The sequence below is a fragment of the Chinchilla lanigera genome, unplaced genomic scaffold (assembly GCF_000276665.1).
Source record: "Chinchilla lanigera isolate Chin_1 unplaced genomic scaffold, ChiLan1.0 scaffold00132, whole genome shotgun sequence".
Classification (NCBI taxonomy): Eukaryota; Metazoa; Chordata; class Mammalia; order Rodentia; family Chinchillidae; genus Chinchilla; species Chinchilla lanigera.
Genome location: NW_004955533.1, coordinates 1,778,161 through 1,797,340, shown reverse-complemented (window position 1 = coordinate 1,797,340; position 19,180 = coordinate 1,778,161). Strand labels below are relative to the sequence as shown.

The window sequence follows — 19,180 nt, the reverse complement described above, 5'->3', positions numbered from 1 at the left end:
CATAAACACTGACTGAAGCACCAGGGTCCAACAGGGAGAACAGAGCTGAGTATACGGCTGCACTTCTGTAAAATGACGGAAGTAGGATGCCTCACCTTCAAAATGGAAAATTAGTACCCTAGGCTGATAAATATGTAAAGTATTGTTTAAAAGACACCTCTGATCTTCTACAAGTCAAACTCCCAGAGTTTTAAATAATAACATAAAAACTCCAGAGAGAAATATAAATGGATAAAATGCAGTTTTACATAATGTAAACCAATTAAAACTCAAGAAATTAATAAATTCCAAAACTTTTGTAGAGTAACACTTTATTTTTTTTTAGATGTACAAAATGTTTCCTTACAAGTGGCATACATTTTCAGAAAGTCTATATTCAGGGATATATGGTTTGAATGCTAATTATTTTAACATGAAAAGTAATTACATGAAGAAAAACTATCTTTAGCCTCAAGAGAAGTGACAAAGAGCAAGCTATTTTGAGTGAATTTTTGTCTTTTCCTACATAGAATAGCAAAGAATGTTTTTTTAAAATATATGTGGTTTCCAGTAAGGGAATTTTGGGTAAATTACCTTGTATTTCCCATACTTATGTCTTAAGGAGAAGAGCTACAAAGGACTCCATGATTTTCAAGTACCAGTTTGGCTCCAACTGTAGCATCCTGGGGTGAGTACCTTACTTCTCCACAGAGTGGTCTGGGGTAGTTTTCTGACTGATGTCGATGATGGCGTAAGTTGCCCTTCATCGTCACACGGTGACTGTTTACTAATTCCATCCCATCACAACATGAGCGACAAGGAGATAACACATCCCAACCGCGCAGGACACAATCATCATTGGGAACCCCAACCTGCAAGACAAAGAGATGGGTTATGAGCTCTGGTGTCTGGTGAGAATTGTGGGATGTTTATTACATTGCACTACGGTAAAGATCTTCATACAGTCATAAACTCCACTACCTTATTTTTAGAAATAAAAATTTAGTTATAGCTTAGATTGTGATGATGGACACTTCTACTAGATATATCCCACTGGGTACAATTTATTTGAGACCCACTTAATTTATTTTCGAATATTTAATGGTTGTCTACAGCACTGACACCTTCCCCAAATTCCCGTTCCCATCACATGTTCCACTGGTAAGCTGAGACATGGGAGACTCCGTGGATAGCAGGCCCCAAAAGAAAACAGGCTCTAATAAAAGCCTGCTTTCTCAGGTGAAGCCCCAAGGGAGGAGTAGCACTGATAGACAGAAATATTTTGGATAATAACTGCATAGCTCCAGATAATTATCACAAGAAAAAAATGTAAAAGCTATGTTGTACCCCAGCCTGGGCAAAGACCAAATGAGAAGCCAGAAGTCCCATCTTCCCCAAGGGGTATGTGGAGAGCACAAGGGAGAGAATCAGCTATCTTCAAGGTAGAACAATAAATAAAAAATATCCATCTGAACAACAGAGAAAGAATAGATTTGGGGGTGGGAAGAACAAACCTTCAGGGACCTGGGACGTGTACAAAAGATCCAACATGTGTGTCACTACAGCCAAATGGGATGAAAAAGAGGAAAGAGATGGGAAATGGCTCCAACGATGATGGCAGAAAGCTAGGAAAAGTCATAAACCTGAAAACATAATAAGAAGCTGAACAAACCCTAGGAGTGACCCCCAGAAATCTATGCCAAGGCAAAATATAATCAAACTCCTAAACAACAAAGAAAAATAAATGCCTTGAAAGGAAGGAGAAAAAGTTTGACAACTTGCCTGTAGATAAAATAACAACTTTCTCCTCAGAAACCATGGAGGCCAGCAGGAAGTAGCACATTCTCCAATTGCTGAATGATCAGAGCTATCAACCCTGATTTTTACATCCATCAAAAATAAGCTTCAGGAGTGAAAAGAAATCAAGTCATTCTCTCATAAAGAAAAACCAAAAGGGTGGCCAACTTACTCTAAAAATACTGAAAGGTCTTCAACTACAGAGGAAATGATACAAGGAGGAATCTTGGGGCACGAGGAAGGAAGAAGAAAAGAACAACTCAAAATACAGTTAAATACAATAAAAGGTCTTTCTCCACTTGTTTTAAAATTATGCTTGATACATAGAGCACAAGTTGGTTCAAATCAGCTAGAAAAGACGACTTTTGAAAGCTTAGCTACAAAGAAATGATCAATGTTTAAGGTGATGAATGGGCCGGTTACCCTAATGTGGTCATTACACAATGTCCACATGTACTGAGACAACATAGCCTGCCCCAATCATACGTGCAATTTCAATGTGTCAACTGAAATAAAATAAAAACATTCTCACTTGCCTGATGCTATTCTCAAGGGATAGATAGGAAAACTTAGGACAATTACAGTGTAAATGAGTGAGCACTAAGGGACCTAGAGGGAAAAAGGTCTCCACACTCCCCTAGAACTGGTGAAATCCCCGTTCCCTATGCTAAGGTATGCGTGCATAATGTGGAACCTAGAGCAACCACTGATATGTCTATACCAAGAGATGCATTGGTAGACACTGAAGATACACCATAGTGAAATTCTAGGAAGCCACAGAAAACCAGGAAAAAGAAATAGAAAAACTAAATGAGAGAATAGTTACAAAATAGTACATATAAACCTTAACAAATCAATAATTACATCAAATATGAAAGGTCTAAATATGCCAATTAAAAACAAGATTACAGAGAGCATTGAAAAACAAACAGAAAACCTCTATGGCCAATTGTGTTCTATCGACAAGAAACTCTCTTTGACTATAATAGTATAAGATGACTGAAAATGATAAGACATTTATCAAAAGGGCAGGTGTGGCCATAAAGTATATTTCAGAAGAAAGACTGCATCAGGGCAAAGAAATTTATATAAAAAAAAGTAAAAGCAAACAAAAATTCCCTGAAACTAATCAGCAAATAGTGATTTCAATAAGGATCACAATGTAGGATCAGCATTCAGACTTCAATCTTTTTCACATACTACCACTGAACACATGAAAGTACCAGTTATAATCACTCCAAATAAAATACTTAAGCATCAACTTAAATCCTGCACAGGTTCTGCATTCTGTAAGTAACGAAATAGTAATGAATGAAACCAGAGAAGACCTAGGTAAATGCAGTGACGAAATATTCATGAATGGATCGTGTGTATCAGAGATACACACAGCTGGGGTCTATGAATGTAAAATGTGCTTTTCCAATACAAGGAGAATTCGCCTAGGTAACTGGCCCCCTTTATATAGGCCGGGAGCCACCAAACTCTGCTCCCAGGCCCCTGATCTCCTGTTGTAACTAGGATTCCTTGGGACCACAGCCACCCGCACCGGTTCTCTCCCTGTCCTGGCTGTGCCACAGCTAGCTCGGCAGAGCAGAGCGCAGACTATGCCCTTACAGAAACCACTGTGCAGCAAGCCTCCGAAGTGGAAGGGATTTGCCGGCGTGAAGTCACCCACGCCGAAGGCAAGGCCCACCTCGCCGCGGCAACGCACGGCACACCACCTCCACATGTTAAACTTTCAATGTGCCTCACTTTTAAGAGTAAGAAGGCGACAGGCGAGGTTACATTTAATCACTTTTTATTTAATAAAACATATCCAAAATATTATTTTGCCACATAATCAACATAAAATGTTAGTGGAATACTTCACATTCTTTTTAAAATTCCTAATCTTCAAAATCCAGCACGGAGCTTCTGTCCACAGCATGCCTCGGTTGGGCTTTTTGCATTTCAAGGCTCAGCAGTCCCAGCGGCTGGGGGTCCCCCACCAAATGCACCCAGCAGCACAGCTCCAGGAGGGCTGGTCTCTGGCTGAAAGCCTTTGCACGGGCAGGCTGGCACCTTCCAGCTGTCACGGGGTGGATGGAACTTCCAGAGCGGAGCTCCGACACAGAGTGTGGTCTGAGACAGCAAGCTTGGGACCACGCTCAGCCTCAGAGTCTCTGCACGCCGATACATCTCTGCCAGCCAGGAAGCTCCCCAGGGTGGCTTTCTCCATATGCACTTTGAAAATCATGGAAGAAAATTCCTCTAACATTAGTTAGATGGAGTAAAGAAACGTGATGGAGTTGTTTATTTGCCAGGCAAGGGCAACGGCGTTAGCAGTGGCTGCCCACCTTAGCCACACAGGCATGAGGCCAGACCTGCAGCAGTGCCTTGCAGAAAACTAAGAAGGCCAGAGACTCCTTGAAAGCCCAGTGGGCCCCCTGCTTTCTCCCCAGGGAGTGAGGCCGCTTCATCGGTGTTTCAATGCTTTGTTCAGTGCCCAGCCTAGAACGGGAAGGAGATTTACTGAAGGGAGGAAGTAATGACTTCCTGTCCCCGCCAGCAGGACTCCAAGCACACAGGACACTGATGCACCAAGCTCACCCGGGGCCTTCTGTTTCCCAGCAGATGCATTTGTCTTGCTCTCCAACGCTCTCAGAGAAAGCGATGGCTTTACCAAAAGGCTCAGGAAAAGAGAATTTGCTCAACATCTAGCACCACATTATGCTTTCAATTCTCTCTGGGATTCCTTTCAATCCATTCTGCCTCTAACATCACACAGTCTTACAGAAGACAAAAACACTTGAATGTCAAAGCTGAAATCAAGATGCAACATGTCAGGTGGGTGCCCAGACAGTCTCTGTATTGCACGTACTCGAAATTAAAAATATGCGTGAACTGACGCTCAGGGCTCCCCGGGACCAAGGCTTCCAGATTGCTGGGAAATGCACTGCCCCAGGACCGTGCCTGAAGCATTTTAACAGAGCTCAGCACGCTGGACAGAGACTTGCTTTTCAACAAGAACTGTTTGCTGATGAAGTCTCCTGCTTGAATTTTACACTGAAACCATTCTTCCTATTTATTTTTCCTTTCCAAAAGGCTAAATTATAACGGAACATCACTGCAGTCTTTTGTCAAAAGGACCTATTTCACTGTTGTCTTTCTGCAAAGGTAATGCCTGTTTCTTTTCTTCTTTCTGTTTTTGTCTGTTTTGTTTCCTTTTCTTTTTGGGTGTGCGAGAGACCTCAGATCTCACCCATGCTAGGCGAATGCTCTATCACCAGGATACACCCTCATTCCTCCAGGTACCTGACTGTGAGCAGAGGCAGAAAGAGCTTCAGCTCTTGCAGGCCACGGAGGCTGATCAAGGTGACACAAGGTGCCCCTTTCCATAGCCAGTGAGTCCCTTGAGAATTGCACTCTTCAGGCCCTCAGCTGCCCTTGGGTTCCTCTGGGCCTCACAGAGGGGTCACCCTCACATCCTCACATTTGAAGGGCCCAGACCTCACTTCCTGGGGCTTCCAGATGACCATTATCTAAGCCTCTTCTTGAGGAACAACTGGAGGACCCTCCTGCCTCCTGGACATGCAGCCAGTCACAAGGAAGGGGAACCCACTGGGCAGGAGGGGAGGGCAGCCTGTGGGGCCGTAGAAGACAGGGCACATGGGGGGTTCACAGCATCTGCAGTGTCCCGCCGATCAGACTGCTGTAGGGACACCTGACATAGCAGCGTGTACAGGTAAGAAAGGACCTGGGAGGATGACAGAGAAGCAATCACAGCATCATGGCAAGGAACAGGGCATCAAAGTGAAGAGGCAAGGCCCAGAAAGGAAAAGGCCCCCAGGGGAGAGACCCTGGTCATGCTTTTGTTCTATGTGAAGAGACTCCAAGTTGGCAGGGCCATTTTCATACACTCAACCTTATGAAATGATCTATCATGTCTAGCCAACAAAAGAGAAAGAAACTGAGATTATTGACTGCCTTGGTCTTTCCCTTTCTGAGGAAATCGCACATGGGCTGTGCCCACTCCCTCTGAGGGCCCCTCTGTGTCCAGTCTCTTGAGTGTGGGTGTTTTCCAGCCATCTTCTTGGCTGGGGCTCTCCCCACCCCCAAGACCCACAGCCAGCCAGGCTTCTGTTTCCTTGAACACCCCGGTGTGGGGAGCCCTTTACCCGCAGAGTGTTCTCGCTGAGCACGGCGAGGTTACCCAGCCCCGCAGATGTTTGCACCGGGTGTAGATGCCATCCCAAGCTCTTTTCAGGGCCACTCCTAAAACGTTCTAGCACCTTCTGCCATATTCCCATCTCCACTCGGAATGCGGCCTCCGCTGGATTTTTTGAGGAATGTTATATTTATCCAAGTTGAATAGCTTTCATCATTTCTACACAGCAAGCCCTTAACACTTTTTCTTACCTTCCTTTCTTCCATCCGGTATGGAGTCCCCCCTCGATGCATCTCCTTGGCCCTCCTCTAAGAACTTCTTCACCAGCACCTGTCTTCTTTCTACCTGTTTTGCCTGGCATTTTCCACTGACTGATAAACACCACCAGCTCTTTCTGATCACAGAAAACCATCCCTCACTCCATCCTATTTCCTCTTGAATCACTCGTGCCCTAACGTTACGGGACACTATGTTGGGATAATATGTGGACTCTGGAAAGAAAGCAAAATAGCACGTGGTCCCTGCTGGCAAGAAGCTCACCGTGAACAAGACAGATGTAAAAACAAATCCACAATCTGCCCTCGTGAGTGCCGCACAGGTGTGATGAAGCAGAGGCCAGAAGCAAAGCATTCCTCAACCACCGCGCCTGATTGGTGGCCTGTGTGGCTGAGCAGAGCAGGGACATTGATCACGGAAAACGGCTGAGATTGGTGTTCAGCACTGAACAGGTACTTAATCATCAAAGAAAAGAGGAATGGGCATGGTGAATTCAAAGAGAATATTTATTTATTCCATTAATTGCTGAAATTTTAAATATCTATATTTCTCCATAAAAAATATCCATTTTATAAAAATTTTTATTTTTATTATCACATATGTAATACAGCAGTTCTAATAGAACTAAATTTCTTTACCTCTGCTTTATCATACTTTCTGTTTCTGAGACAGAGTCTCACTATGTAGCTCAAGCTGGCCTTTAACTGTCTGTATAGCCAGAGTGGCCTCAAATTTCCAGCAATTATCCTGCCTCAGCCTCCACACTGGGCTATATTCCACACTTTCTAATGCCTAATTTTGTTAATTTTTCATTTTCCATTCTATTGATTCATTGATGTCAAAGCTTTATCTGCATTATCAATAATGGCTACCCCCAAAATACTATCCCCTGGCTTACCAACTCCACCATTTTTAATTTTCCAACTCAGTGAGCCTGGCTTTATGTTGTTTGGCCGCTTCCTCCTGCTTTCCTGTTATTTTATTCATGTACAGATGCTCTTCAGCTTGCAGTGGGGTTACATCCCGATAACCCCATAGCAATTTGAAAACATACTGACAGGGCCTTGAATATGTTTAGGCTCCCTAGACAGCTCTCTTAGTCACTTTCCTGTTGCTGGGACAAGATATCTGACACCCATAAATTAAAGGAGGAAAATTTATCTCAGCAGTTTGTAGAAGTTTGTGGAGGTTTTAGCCCACTGCTGCTGAACACCAACTTGATGTGGAGCAGAGAAGGCAGTGATTGATATTAATAAACTGGCATAGCATAAATTGAGAGTCTGTCCTAGGCTTACATGATTTATGGCGAGACCTGTGGCTGGCTTACAGACAAGGTTAATTCTTAAACCAACAGCCAGAGCTGAGACCAGCAAGTGGTTTGTGAAGTGCTGGTGCCTCAAAATAAGATAAACACCACAGCTGAGGGCTTTGTCTCCCCAAGTTCCTGCTAGATCAGTAGTCACAGTTAGCAGATAATCAGATTACTAGTTAATCACGATGTGTTCCTGTGTGCTTTCCCAAAAATGCTTTGTTCCTCAAATTCTTAAGCCTCAGTCCTTGAATTTCTCCTGTGTCAGTAGTTCACCCCCATTGCTTCCTGCAGCCATCAGCACACCCCCCATCACCCTGCGCTCCTAATAAAGGCCAAGGACACTGTGCCTTGTGGTCTTAGTCCTCCTTTGACTTTGACCATCCCAGTTCCAGTTCCCCTTGTAACTAAAATATATATCCTGTCTGTGTTTTATTCCTTCATCATATCCCTGAGCAGGAGATTGGTTGTCCTAGGCCAGGACCCTCATAATAATTAGCTGGCTCCAAGGTAGGGTTGCATGGCAGAGGGGGATGGGAGAGAAGAAACAATCCACAGCAGAAGAAACAATCCATGGCGTAAAGCAGGAGCCACCCACACCCCGACTAGGCTTCCCTCTTCATTAATTCCATCACCCATAATTATATTAAGTCCATCAGTGGACTGACCCAGTTCTCACACACCCATAATCCACTCACCTCCCCAAAGCCCACCTTTGAGTATATGAAGCTTGGGGGACATCTACAGCAGACATAAGCCATAGCACCAGCTAGCAACAGAGTGTGCTGTATTATCAATTGCTTCCTTGTGATCTCATGACTAACTGCAGTTCAAAGCCACTGCTCAGCATCATGAGAATAGATCTAACTGCACATGGCTAGCCTAGGAAAAGATCAAAATTCAAAATTCTAGGCAGTTTCTGCATAACAATTTTGAGCCACTGTAAATGTAAAAAAAATTGTCTATTTTTTAAATCAGAAACTGTCTGTATTGTTTTTCCTCAATTTAGAGACAATTAAAATACCTGTAGCCTGTTTTTTTCCTGGGCGGCTTCAAGGACTGTGGGAAAGTTTGCACTGCAGCTCTTGTTCCTTGAAGCAGACACAGGCAGGGCAGAGGGCAGGCAGGGCAGAGCCTTGGAGGGCGAGACAGTTCTCCTGTGACCTGACAAGTAGCCAACCTCGCTGACCCTCACTTTTCCACAAAATAGTATTTTGTGCTACAAAGTTGAATAATAACATGTGTACAACAGTGCCTTGGTACTCCGTAATGCTGGTGCTTTGTATTTACAAATGTTTTTAAATGGAGCACATTATCACTGTTATGTCACTACTGCTGTAAATTCTATTCAATGATACTGTTAGTATTAATAGTATTAGTTCTACTATTACTACTGCTACTACGACTACTACTACATCTACACCCTTAGCCCCTTCTTCTCATTTTTAATTTAAATTACCATACTGTGCTCAAAGACTGGCCTGAAAATACCATTATTAAGCACTGGAATTGCCTTGACAACAACACATGAAGAATTTTTGTAGGTGTTTCATGGATTCTTGTAAAGCAGGCATATCCATCATAGAAAGTAAGGAGGACTATATATCTAATAATTCAATTTCTAGAGGTGGCATCCCTTGAAAGTTTTCCATTACAATGAAGTTTATGTTGATTTCTTTTTAGTTTCTAATGGAATTTACTTTTTGTATCTTGATGCTATATTTTTGAAAATTAAAACTATTATGTTGCCTGTCTTGTTGAATTTTAATAAAAACTCATTGTGAATTTTAATATGAACCCATGTCTCAGGGTCCTTATAAGCCAAAGAGATCTGGGTACACAGGGGGAAGACCACGAGAGGAGGTCATTTCTCTACATCATTGGCTCCTCTGTTAGACAAATCACACTATCTGTTGAAATATTAACATAGATCTTCAGCATTTGACCTCATCCCTTTTCTGTTCTTTCTCTGTGCTCCTCCCTTGGTGACCTATCAACCAGATGATTTTAAATATCTCCTTGGGGCAGGCAGGTCCACAGTTAGTCACCAAGCACAGCCTGCCTGGGTGTCACCCCTGAGATCAGGACCTCAGAAATCAGCCTGTCCACATCAGGCACCTTAGGCTGCCATGAAAAATGTCACAGGTTGGGGCGGGGTGAAAGTGTGATTTAAGCATCAGAAATTTATCCTCTCTCAGATCCAAGGCTGAGAATCCGAGATGAAGGTGTCCACGGTTTGCTTTCTTCTGTGGCCTCCCTCTTTGGAGTATGAGTGGCCATTTTCTTCCTGGGTCTTCACATGGTCATCCCTCTGGCTGTCTCTGTCTCAGTCTCATCTTAGAAGGACACCAGTCAAACTGGATCAGATCCCACACTTATGACCTTATTTTAGCTAAGTATCTCTTTAAAGACACCATCTCCAGCTATGTGCCCATTCTGAGACACTGGGAGTTAGTGTCGCAGCATATGAATTCTGAGGCAGACCCAAATTCCTCACATTCACGCTGGAAATATGGGGGTGACTTCCCAGCTTTTCTTCTTTGTCTGACTCTTGTTCCAGCATTTAATTTTAATTCTTAAAGTCATAATTTGCTTCTTAACCTTTTATCCTATCAGTCAAGAAGCCCTGACATTTCTGTTACTACGAATATTTCATTCTTTCCCCATTTTAAATAACTTTCCCCTCTAACTGTGGTTCTGGCCCATACTGCTGCTCCGATGGGCAGTGGCATTAACCTTAATGGAGTTTTCAATGAAACCACAGGGTACACAAAGCTCTTGAACGTCAGGAACTATCCACACGTTATATAACTACCACGCACGTGCCAACCGATCGCGCCACTGGAGCTTCGGAACTATCCAAATGTGGTCAAGCCTGAAACCCTGGCCTCCAGGCCCTGACAGTCTGTAAGCCTTGAGCAGATCCAGGGGCTTCCTCACTTTCCCTGCCAGCTCAGGGGTCAGGAGCACCCCCAGGGTGAATCCCTGCATCAGCTCTGCCCTGCAGCAGACCACCGGAGCAACTTGTTCCATAAGGACCTGGTACCTGTCCCTAAAGCTGTGATCCAACCTGCCAGCAGGGGGTGCAGCTTTGGTGCGGACTACTGTGCTCAGTGTCCCACTGCTGTCTCCTTGGATTCCTATATGGGAAGAGGGTGACCAGCTCCCACTGGTAGACACATGGGGTCCTCTTCGCCCTTTCTCCAAGAGAAGGATCCCAGAATCATGAAGGCAGACAAGCTCTCTTTACCAAGCCTCTGATGAACCCTATTCTATATTCATTTGAAACCCATTAAAGTGGCCTCTCAGTGTGGAATATCATATTTTGGGAAGGAAACTTTAAGCACAAATAATTCCCACTAAGTTGACCCTAGTTCGAGTTCAGATCTTCTTTTTTACAAGTTCAGGCATGCCATAATTATGGCACTGGGGCCAGTAACTTCATCAGTGTTCAGGGAACATCTGGGATTCCTCTCCTCTTCTCTTCTGAATCAGCTTAGATCCCCTTGCTGTTTCTTCTAATAGAAATTCAGGCAATTTAGAAACATGTGCCTGAGGGCCTGAAGAGAGTGAAGCAAGCAACCAGTGAAGGTCAATGCAAGGGCTGTGAGTGTGCAAAAGTAGAACTGAAGTGAATAGGTAACAGGACCCATCCTTGTGCTTAGGACTTTTTAGGATTTCTTCTGCCTTTTTTTAATACTAAAAAAGATGGTTCTACTTCTATTTCCTTAAATGAAACACCCAAGTTTTTATTACTGGGATAAATACAAGGGATACTGTGTCTCAAGTGGGTAGATGGAGCTCCAGAGGCTCCTTGTCTCTGAGGAGTCCTGATGGGCCACAGTGTATGGAGAATTCTAAGCAAAAGAGAACATGAAGGCACTGGTGCCATTCACCATAAACATCTGGTAGTGCGTCTGAGTCTCACAGGGGCACTTTGGGATTTTAATAGGTCTACATCCTTTTGCATGGGACACATTTGAAGGTCCCCAGACCTAGTCATCTCTCTTTGTCTCCATAGTCCCCACAATGGACCATGGGAAACACCCTGCAGATCACAGCCACCTCACCCTTAGGTTGTATCCTTAAATATCCGGAGCAATTTGACCCTGACAGTTTCCAAAAAGAACAATTTTTCTTCTATTGCAATACTGTTGGATCCAGTATAAACTAGGAAATGATGAGAGATAGGCACGGAGTGGCAGTCTAAATTACAATACTATTCTTTAGATTTTTTTGTAAAAGGCAAGGAGAGTGATGTGAACTCCCTTATGCTGGGCTTCTCTGGCTCTTTATCTCCGGAAAGGCCCAAGAACTCTGGTACTTAAAGAGGCTCCAAGAAAGAGGAAATGGTGTCACTGATGATGCTGTCCACATCTGCTCACCTGTCCTCCAACGGTGAACAGGCACTGATGGGACAGCCTGTCACTAGTCAGTCAGCCCCAGGTATTCAGCACAAATTACAGAACTTCACATGGGCCCCAGACCCTTGTGACCTAAGCGCTGGACATGACTCTTCTGTTTTCAACAGCTGGGATCTAGATGAGGATGAGAGGAGAAGGGCTAAGAAAAGGAAGGCCAGAACCATGTCTGTCCCCACTGACAGCGCAATGCGCCGAGCACACACAAGGCAAAAGCCAAGGCCCAGCAGAGAAAGAGTTCCTGCTTTCAATGCGAGAAAATGACACTGGGGATGTGTCCAGCACCTGGGCCCTGTCCACATGTCAGGCGGCTGATGTACCTGACTCATGGCGCTGGAAGATTGACTGTCTCCACTCCCAGAGAGCGGTAGGGCCGGCCAAAACCCTCATCTCCCACTGAGAGGAAAAGGACTGAAGAGCCCTGGGCAATCTGCAAGGCCCTGTCCACAGATGTGACCATCCCTTGTGAGGAGCACTGGGCAGCCCTAGATGTGACAAGTGAGCCAATTCGATAGATAGACACAGGGGTGGCTCATTCTGCTTCAACTTCCTTCTCTAGAAAACCCTCCTCTAGATCTACAGCCAGTATTTGGGGAGGAGGGGACCCAAATCAAATCTTCTCTGTACTTGCTCCGTCATGTCAATAAAAGGTCAAATGTTCAACTATTCATTGCCCCACAGTGTCCTATTCCCTTACTAGCAAGAGATTTGCCAGCAAATCTGATGGCAATTCTCAAATTCTGATAAATGCCAAAGTGGATTTTACAAGCTGGGACTACATCAGGCCTCCCCAAACTAATTAGCCTAATTAGTCCTGCTGTGTGGTATAATGGAATACCTGGTAGCCAAATTCAACAATGCTGGTAGCTATAAAACTATAGAATCCCAGCCTATTTCCCAACCAAAGACAGTGTCCAATCAAAGATGTCCATAAAAGCCTCCGGCCTCTTGTAGATAGGTTTCTCAGCTGTGACCTGGCCAGTCCCCTCACAAAGCTCTCATTCCATCAGTCGTAAAGTCTTCAGAATATGTCATAGGAAAAGCACAGATGCCTTCTTTTCTATGCCCAGTTCCAGTCTGTTTTTAAATAGGAAAATCCCCCTTCAAAGAAAAAAATAACAATATATTGTACATGGACAGTTCCCCCACAGGGCTGTAGAGATAGGCCTCACCTTTTTGCTTGGGCAAAGGAACCTGGAGCTTAGACAGCGAACCATCTACATTATGTGGATGATATTCTAATCTGAAATCCAACTTGGGAACTATCCGACCATGGTACTACCCAAGCCCACAATTTTCTAGCTAAGAAGGGATATAAAGTCTCAAAGGAAAAGGCTCAGCTACCCCTTTGGAAAGTCTAGTACTTGGGACACATACTTACACCTGGAGAACAAAGCTCTCCAGCAACTGGATCCAGACTGTGTGATGTCAGGCCCCCGTCACCAAATAATAGCTTTGTTCCTTCCTGGGAATGGCCAACTTTTGCTGGATCTGGAAGCCTAATTTTGAACTAACAGCAAACTCTTTATATGGTCTTGCATCTGCCCCCTAGACTGGACAAAAGTGACTGACAATGCTTTTCAAGAAATAAAACATGCCCTTACTCAGGCTCCAGGACTAGGAATACTTGATTTAAGAAAACCCTTCTTCTTCTACATTTTCAAAAAGAGAGAACTTGCTCTGAATGTCTTGACCCAAAGGTTAGAATGAGAATTTCACATAGAGGCATACTTTTCAAGAAAGTTAGAGTGTCTTCTAGATGGCCACCCTGCCTAAGGGCAACAGCAGCTATATCTATGCTAAGAGAAAAGCTTTGAAACTAACTTGGGCACAAAAAAAAAAAACCCTAAAAGTCCTGATTCTGCATCAGGTCAGGGCTATTTTTGAAACAAAAGGTTACTTGAGATTGACAGGGGAATGCCTTATCAAGTATCAGCTCATGCTTCTAGACACCACTGAGGTTACCATAAAGATGTGCACTACTCTTAATCCTGTCTCACTGAACCTGCGGGCTCAGAGATTAGAACATGTGATTTCCTAGACCTATGCAAGCAGGCAGGATATCAGTGACTTGTGCCTCCAAGTCCTGAGGAAGTGTGGTTATGATTAAAGTAGCTTTTTCCAAGGACATTTAAAGACAGGTTATGCATTAGTGAGTTCAAAAAAGACCACTGGGGCCAAATCCCCCATCCCCAGGGGACTCTCTACTCAAAAAGCAGAGCTTAAAGCTCTTACTCAAGCATTGACGTTAGGAAAAGACAGAAACCTAAATATCTATACAGATCCAAAAAAGCCTTTCTGGTGCCACATGCCTGTTCAACAATCCTGAAAGAAAACAATCATCTGTGAAGCACAAACAGAACATTCTATAACTCCTAGAGGCAGTCTATTTTCCCAAGCAGGTCACTATCATTCATTGCAATGGACACCAAAGAGACATGACTGAAGTCTCCTTGGGAAGTCAGTGGGTTGATAGGGAGGCAAAAGGGGAAGCTTTACACCCCCTCAAGACTCTAGCCTTATTCCCAGCTCTTGAGAAACCATTAAAAGCAGACTATACTCCTGAGGAGAACAAACAGGCCTTAGAATGAAGGGGAGTTAAAAAATGACTCTGGTGGTATTTAAAAAACAAACTGGTTCTTCCTTAAGGGACACAGTGGAAAACTGTAAATACCCTTCATGATTCATTCCACATGGGAGGAGAAGCTACATGGAAAGTGGTCACTTGAGTTTTCACAGGGCTAGGACTAGCAGTGACCACCCAACCAGTCTGCAAAGCTTGCCCACCTTTTGCTTCCAATAACCCTAGCAAGCCCAGACCATCCTCTTGGTAGAACTTGTACAGAGGAGAGAACATATCCTGGGAAGGACTGGCAATTATACTGTACCCACATACCACCATGTGGGAGACTTAAACAAATACTAAACCTAATTGACACTCTTACAGGCTGGACTGAGGCCTTCCCTACCTATTCAGAGAAGGCTATGGAGGTAGTCAAGGTGCTCTTCGAAGAGATCATCACCTGATTTGGACTGCCCCCGTCCCTTCAGAGTGATGATGGACCTTCCATTACCTCATAAATGACTCAGATGGTAGCAAAGGCCTTAAAAATAAAGTAGCATTTCCATTCTACATGGAGACTTCAGTCTTCCCAAAAGGTCAAGAAAGCCAATCAGACCCTACAGCAATCTCTGGCAAAACTCTGCCAGGAGACTTTTAAGTCTTAGCTCCAATTATGGTGAGAATCCCTCATGAAGGTTCAAAACACCCCCAAACTGGGTTACATATAGGTCGATTTGAGATGTTATATGGGAGGCCTTTTGTACCTTCTGATATGGTAAGTAGACCCAGAGACACAAGACTCTTATAATACCTTATTAATCTGGGCCAAGTAGAGTAGATTATCTAACGTATGGGAGCAAAATCCTCCTAGCTCAGATTCAGGGGATTCTGGGAGACCAAGTGTTCATGACAACTTGGAAAGAAAGGATTCCCACAGACCAATTAAAACACAAGCACCCCTTTCCAGTGATCCTTGCCACAACCACTGCAGTAAAGGTGACAGAGACAGATAGCTAGATTCACCTTTCTAGGATAAAGCCCAGCCCCACCTGAATGGCCTGAGGAAAAAGACCACACAAAAGAAGAGAGCTACTCTTATGAAGCTCTGGAAGACCCACAGCTCCTCCTCAAAAAAAAAAAAAAAAAAAAGATGCTGGTACAGCTCTGGGTACAAATAAGTAGAGTCACTACCGACCCCCAACCCTCCAAAGCTTAAATGGACACCGTACTAGGACTCCATTTTTAATTAGATCCATAATGTGAGTAATCTTGCTAGGGCGTGGCTGTCAGGCTTGCAGCGGTCTATCTACTATCCCTCTTTGCCACGCATTCTCCTGCACAGGAAACAGGGAAATCTCTAATTGCTGGATCTGTCATAGTCCACCCTTTAAGACAGATCAGGAAAGATTCTGATCCACTCCATCTCACATTAGGGCTGGTCATGCCAACCTAATGACAAAATTTATCCATTCAAGATTTCAGGTGATGATCCAGACCACAGCCCATGGCTGTCCTGACAAATGCACCAAGTTTTCTCCCACTGAACAGGCAGCTCAACAGTTGGCCACATACAGACACTACCTTCTTTCTTACTGTCTTCTGACAGGCTTTTTTCAGCCCAGCTGCTGAGCCACAATGTCCCAAGGTGGTTGGAGAGAACATAATCCCCAGGAGTCCCTTTCAGCTGGAAGTAGTTATATTAAGACAAAGACTCCTACACTCTCAACAACCCATAAAGAATTAGGAGGACTTCTGTCTCTCAAGGGGAAATGAAGCAGGAGATTAGGATGTGGCCAACTGGCTGGGCAAGTGGGCCTGACATGTCAGTCAAACCCAGAATACATGCACCCAAGCACTGCATCAGGCACCAGTCAGAAAGTGCTATCTTCAGTTCTTCTGACACAAAATCAAGCAGATTTTTGATAGGACAGCCTAGACCCAATGTCAGCCTGAGAAGTGGGAGACACAACAGATGGTGGCTATTAATCTCATGGCCACGATAAATTCCTTCAGTAGCCCACTCTCACTCGGTAGAACATACTCCTTTCCTACTTTAATTGGCTTGAGCTCTCTCTGCAAAGGATATTTCTTTTCTTGTTTAAAAAAATGTAAGCCAGGCATGGCAGTGCATGCCTGTAATCCTAGCACTTGGGAGGCTGAGACAGGAGGGTCACTATGAGTTAGAGGCCAGCCTCAGCTACAAAATGAATGTTCAAGAGAAACCAGAACTGCATAGCAAAACCCTGTCTCATAATAATAAAAATTTAAAATTAAAATTTTAAAAATGTAAAATCTCCCTACCTTTTGTGTGTTTCTTGTACAATTCTTTGTTCAGGACAACAAGAACCTGGAAAGAATCTAGAAGACCCACCATGGTCTCAAAGCCCAGTAACAGTCTAACATGGACGGGGCCAGGCCCCAGGGCTGCTGCTGCTCCCCCACTGTGCTCCACAGCCAGTCATGAGCCTGAGGGTGGTAGGCTCTGGATTCCCACAAGTGTGTTCTGTTGCCCATCAAGATAGTGTGTGCTGTCCACACAGTCTGTGAATCTTCCTGTGCTATAAACCTGCACACATAAACACACAGGGAAGACTCTCCTCCCAGAGGCATATGCCCATCTGCCCTGACTTTCATTATGGGCAGCTTTGGATGTCTCCAAGTGTTACACAAAGGAAATTCCAAGGTCAGATAAATTTGAGAAACACTCCCTGAAAAGCAACAGAGGTTACTCCGTAATTAATCACAGGATTCCTTAGAGTCAAATATTCTAATATGTACTGTGGTCCTCCAAGGAGTGGATTGCATTATACAGAGCTTCTGAAAAGTGTTTAACTTGCAAACCCTCTTCTTCAATTACTTCAAGCATCTGTATTCAAGGTTAAAGGATTGAGAAGTATGGAAATATTAGCAGCCAAAACCCACTGCAACTACTTTAGATTTTAAAAATGAAAAATAAGAGGTTATGGTTCACAATTGTGCATCTCTATAAAAGTATGAGGGGAAAAGAGCTTCTGGAGCTCTGAGCCTACTCAGAATCATTTTGACTATGTAAAAGTGCCTCTCTGTTGGTAAGCCAATTATCTCCTCTCATGAGATTCACACCAGAAGCACCAGATCTGGCCATCAGACACATCAGCATTATTTTATCGAGGCTCTGATCTCAAGTTGGACGTTTCCAGGATTACTGTCAGCTGCTGCATCAGGCACTTCACTGCCGGCTCTGACTGTGGGCTGTGCTCTCCTGCTGAGGTCAGAAGTGGCCCCCAGGGACCCCATCTCTGTTCCTGAAGCGGAGGAAACATCGCTGCTCTCCCCATCTGTCAGAAGGTACCTGCCAAGGCTCCTACGTGTTCCATTCCAGATCAGAACACCTCGTTCCCTCAGTTCCTTCTCAGATGAAAGGTTTCTAAGTATTTCCCCTCCTCCTTCTACAGGTGAGGGCTATTTTCTTAGTGCCTCTTACACCTCACATTTTCAAACCAAACTGTTGTGATACCACCAATGTAAAAGCTACACTATTATTTAGCCATTCAAAGATTAAAATGTTTTTGAGTACCACTTTGCCATTGAATTACCATTAACACTGACCTCCTGAGATGTCTAAATATCAGCAGATGCAAGGGAGATCCACGGATTTCTTTTGTGCATTTATTTTATGTATTTTATCATCTTTAATAAGGGCTCATCCTTCCTCATATACCATATTAGAGAACAAGACGATTTTGGAAACCTTAAAAATATCTTATATATTGACATGAAAATTGCAATGAAGTTCTCAAACTTTAAAATGAAAAGGAACCTTGGAGAGTTTCTTGTTGAAACCTTCATTGTTACACACAAGGAAGCCAAAACTTGAAAGTACAGTGATTTGCAGCTTATTCTTTCAATATATATTTCTGAGCATCTCCCAAGTGCCAAACACTATTCTCTGTTATGCTGCAGTGGAAAAAACATGTAAAATTCTCTGTGTCACTGTTACTTTATTCTACTTTAAAGAATTGGAAATTGAACGCAATTCTCATTCTTACTCTATTGCCTTTTCCTATCTGCCCTTCTCTTTTGTATCATAATACTTCCTTTACATTTTCACATATAAATGCACACATGTAATGCCCTTAGAAATATATGTATATACCCAGGATTAATGAAAACACATTTACATTTAATTTAAGTCAATACTTTGTAAGTGTGTTTCTGGGAAAATCACACCCTATAAGGAGCAACTTCAATGACATGAAAGGAACAAAATAAAACAGTTCAATCTTCAGATTTACACCTCTGTGGTAAAGTACATCTGCTTAAAGAGAAAAATGAATATCAAGAATCTCCCAGTGCAACATCACTGAGGACATTTTCTAATACAAGTTCGGGGATAATTCTATCACAAATTCCATTCTCAGGAACATCTTAGGACATTTGTATTTTGTTGACAAAATTAAGAAACCAAAGCAGAAAATGTCAATTCACATAAAAGGTAACATAAGAATAATCAATTCTTTCAGTATCCATTTATGTGACTGGTAGTCAGCTCTTCCATCTGATTCACAAAGAACCCCCCACCACCACTCCACCATCACCATGATCACTACCACTACCACCACCATCACCACTACCACTACCACCACCATCACCATCATCATCACCACCACCACCACCATCACCACTACCACTACCACCACCATCACCAT

General features: G+C 43.5%; 1 protein-coding gene across 1 annotated transcript in view; it reads right to left on the bottom strand.

Annotated features, from left to right (window-relative positions):
- Positions 1-667: 667 nt before the first annotated feature.
- Positions 668-19,180, bottom strand: part of Oca2 (oculocutaneous albinism II) — a gene marked incomplete in the record, with an annotated part of 273,796 nt that continues 255,283 nt past the window's right edge. Inside the window, 1 exon segment of the mRNA XM_013507666.1 lies at positions 668-851. Within this exon segment, the coding sequence (XP_013363120.1) occupies positions 767-851 (85 nt within the window).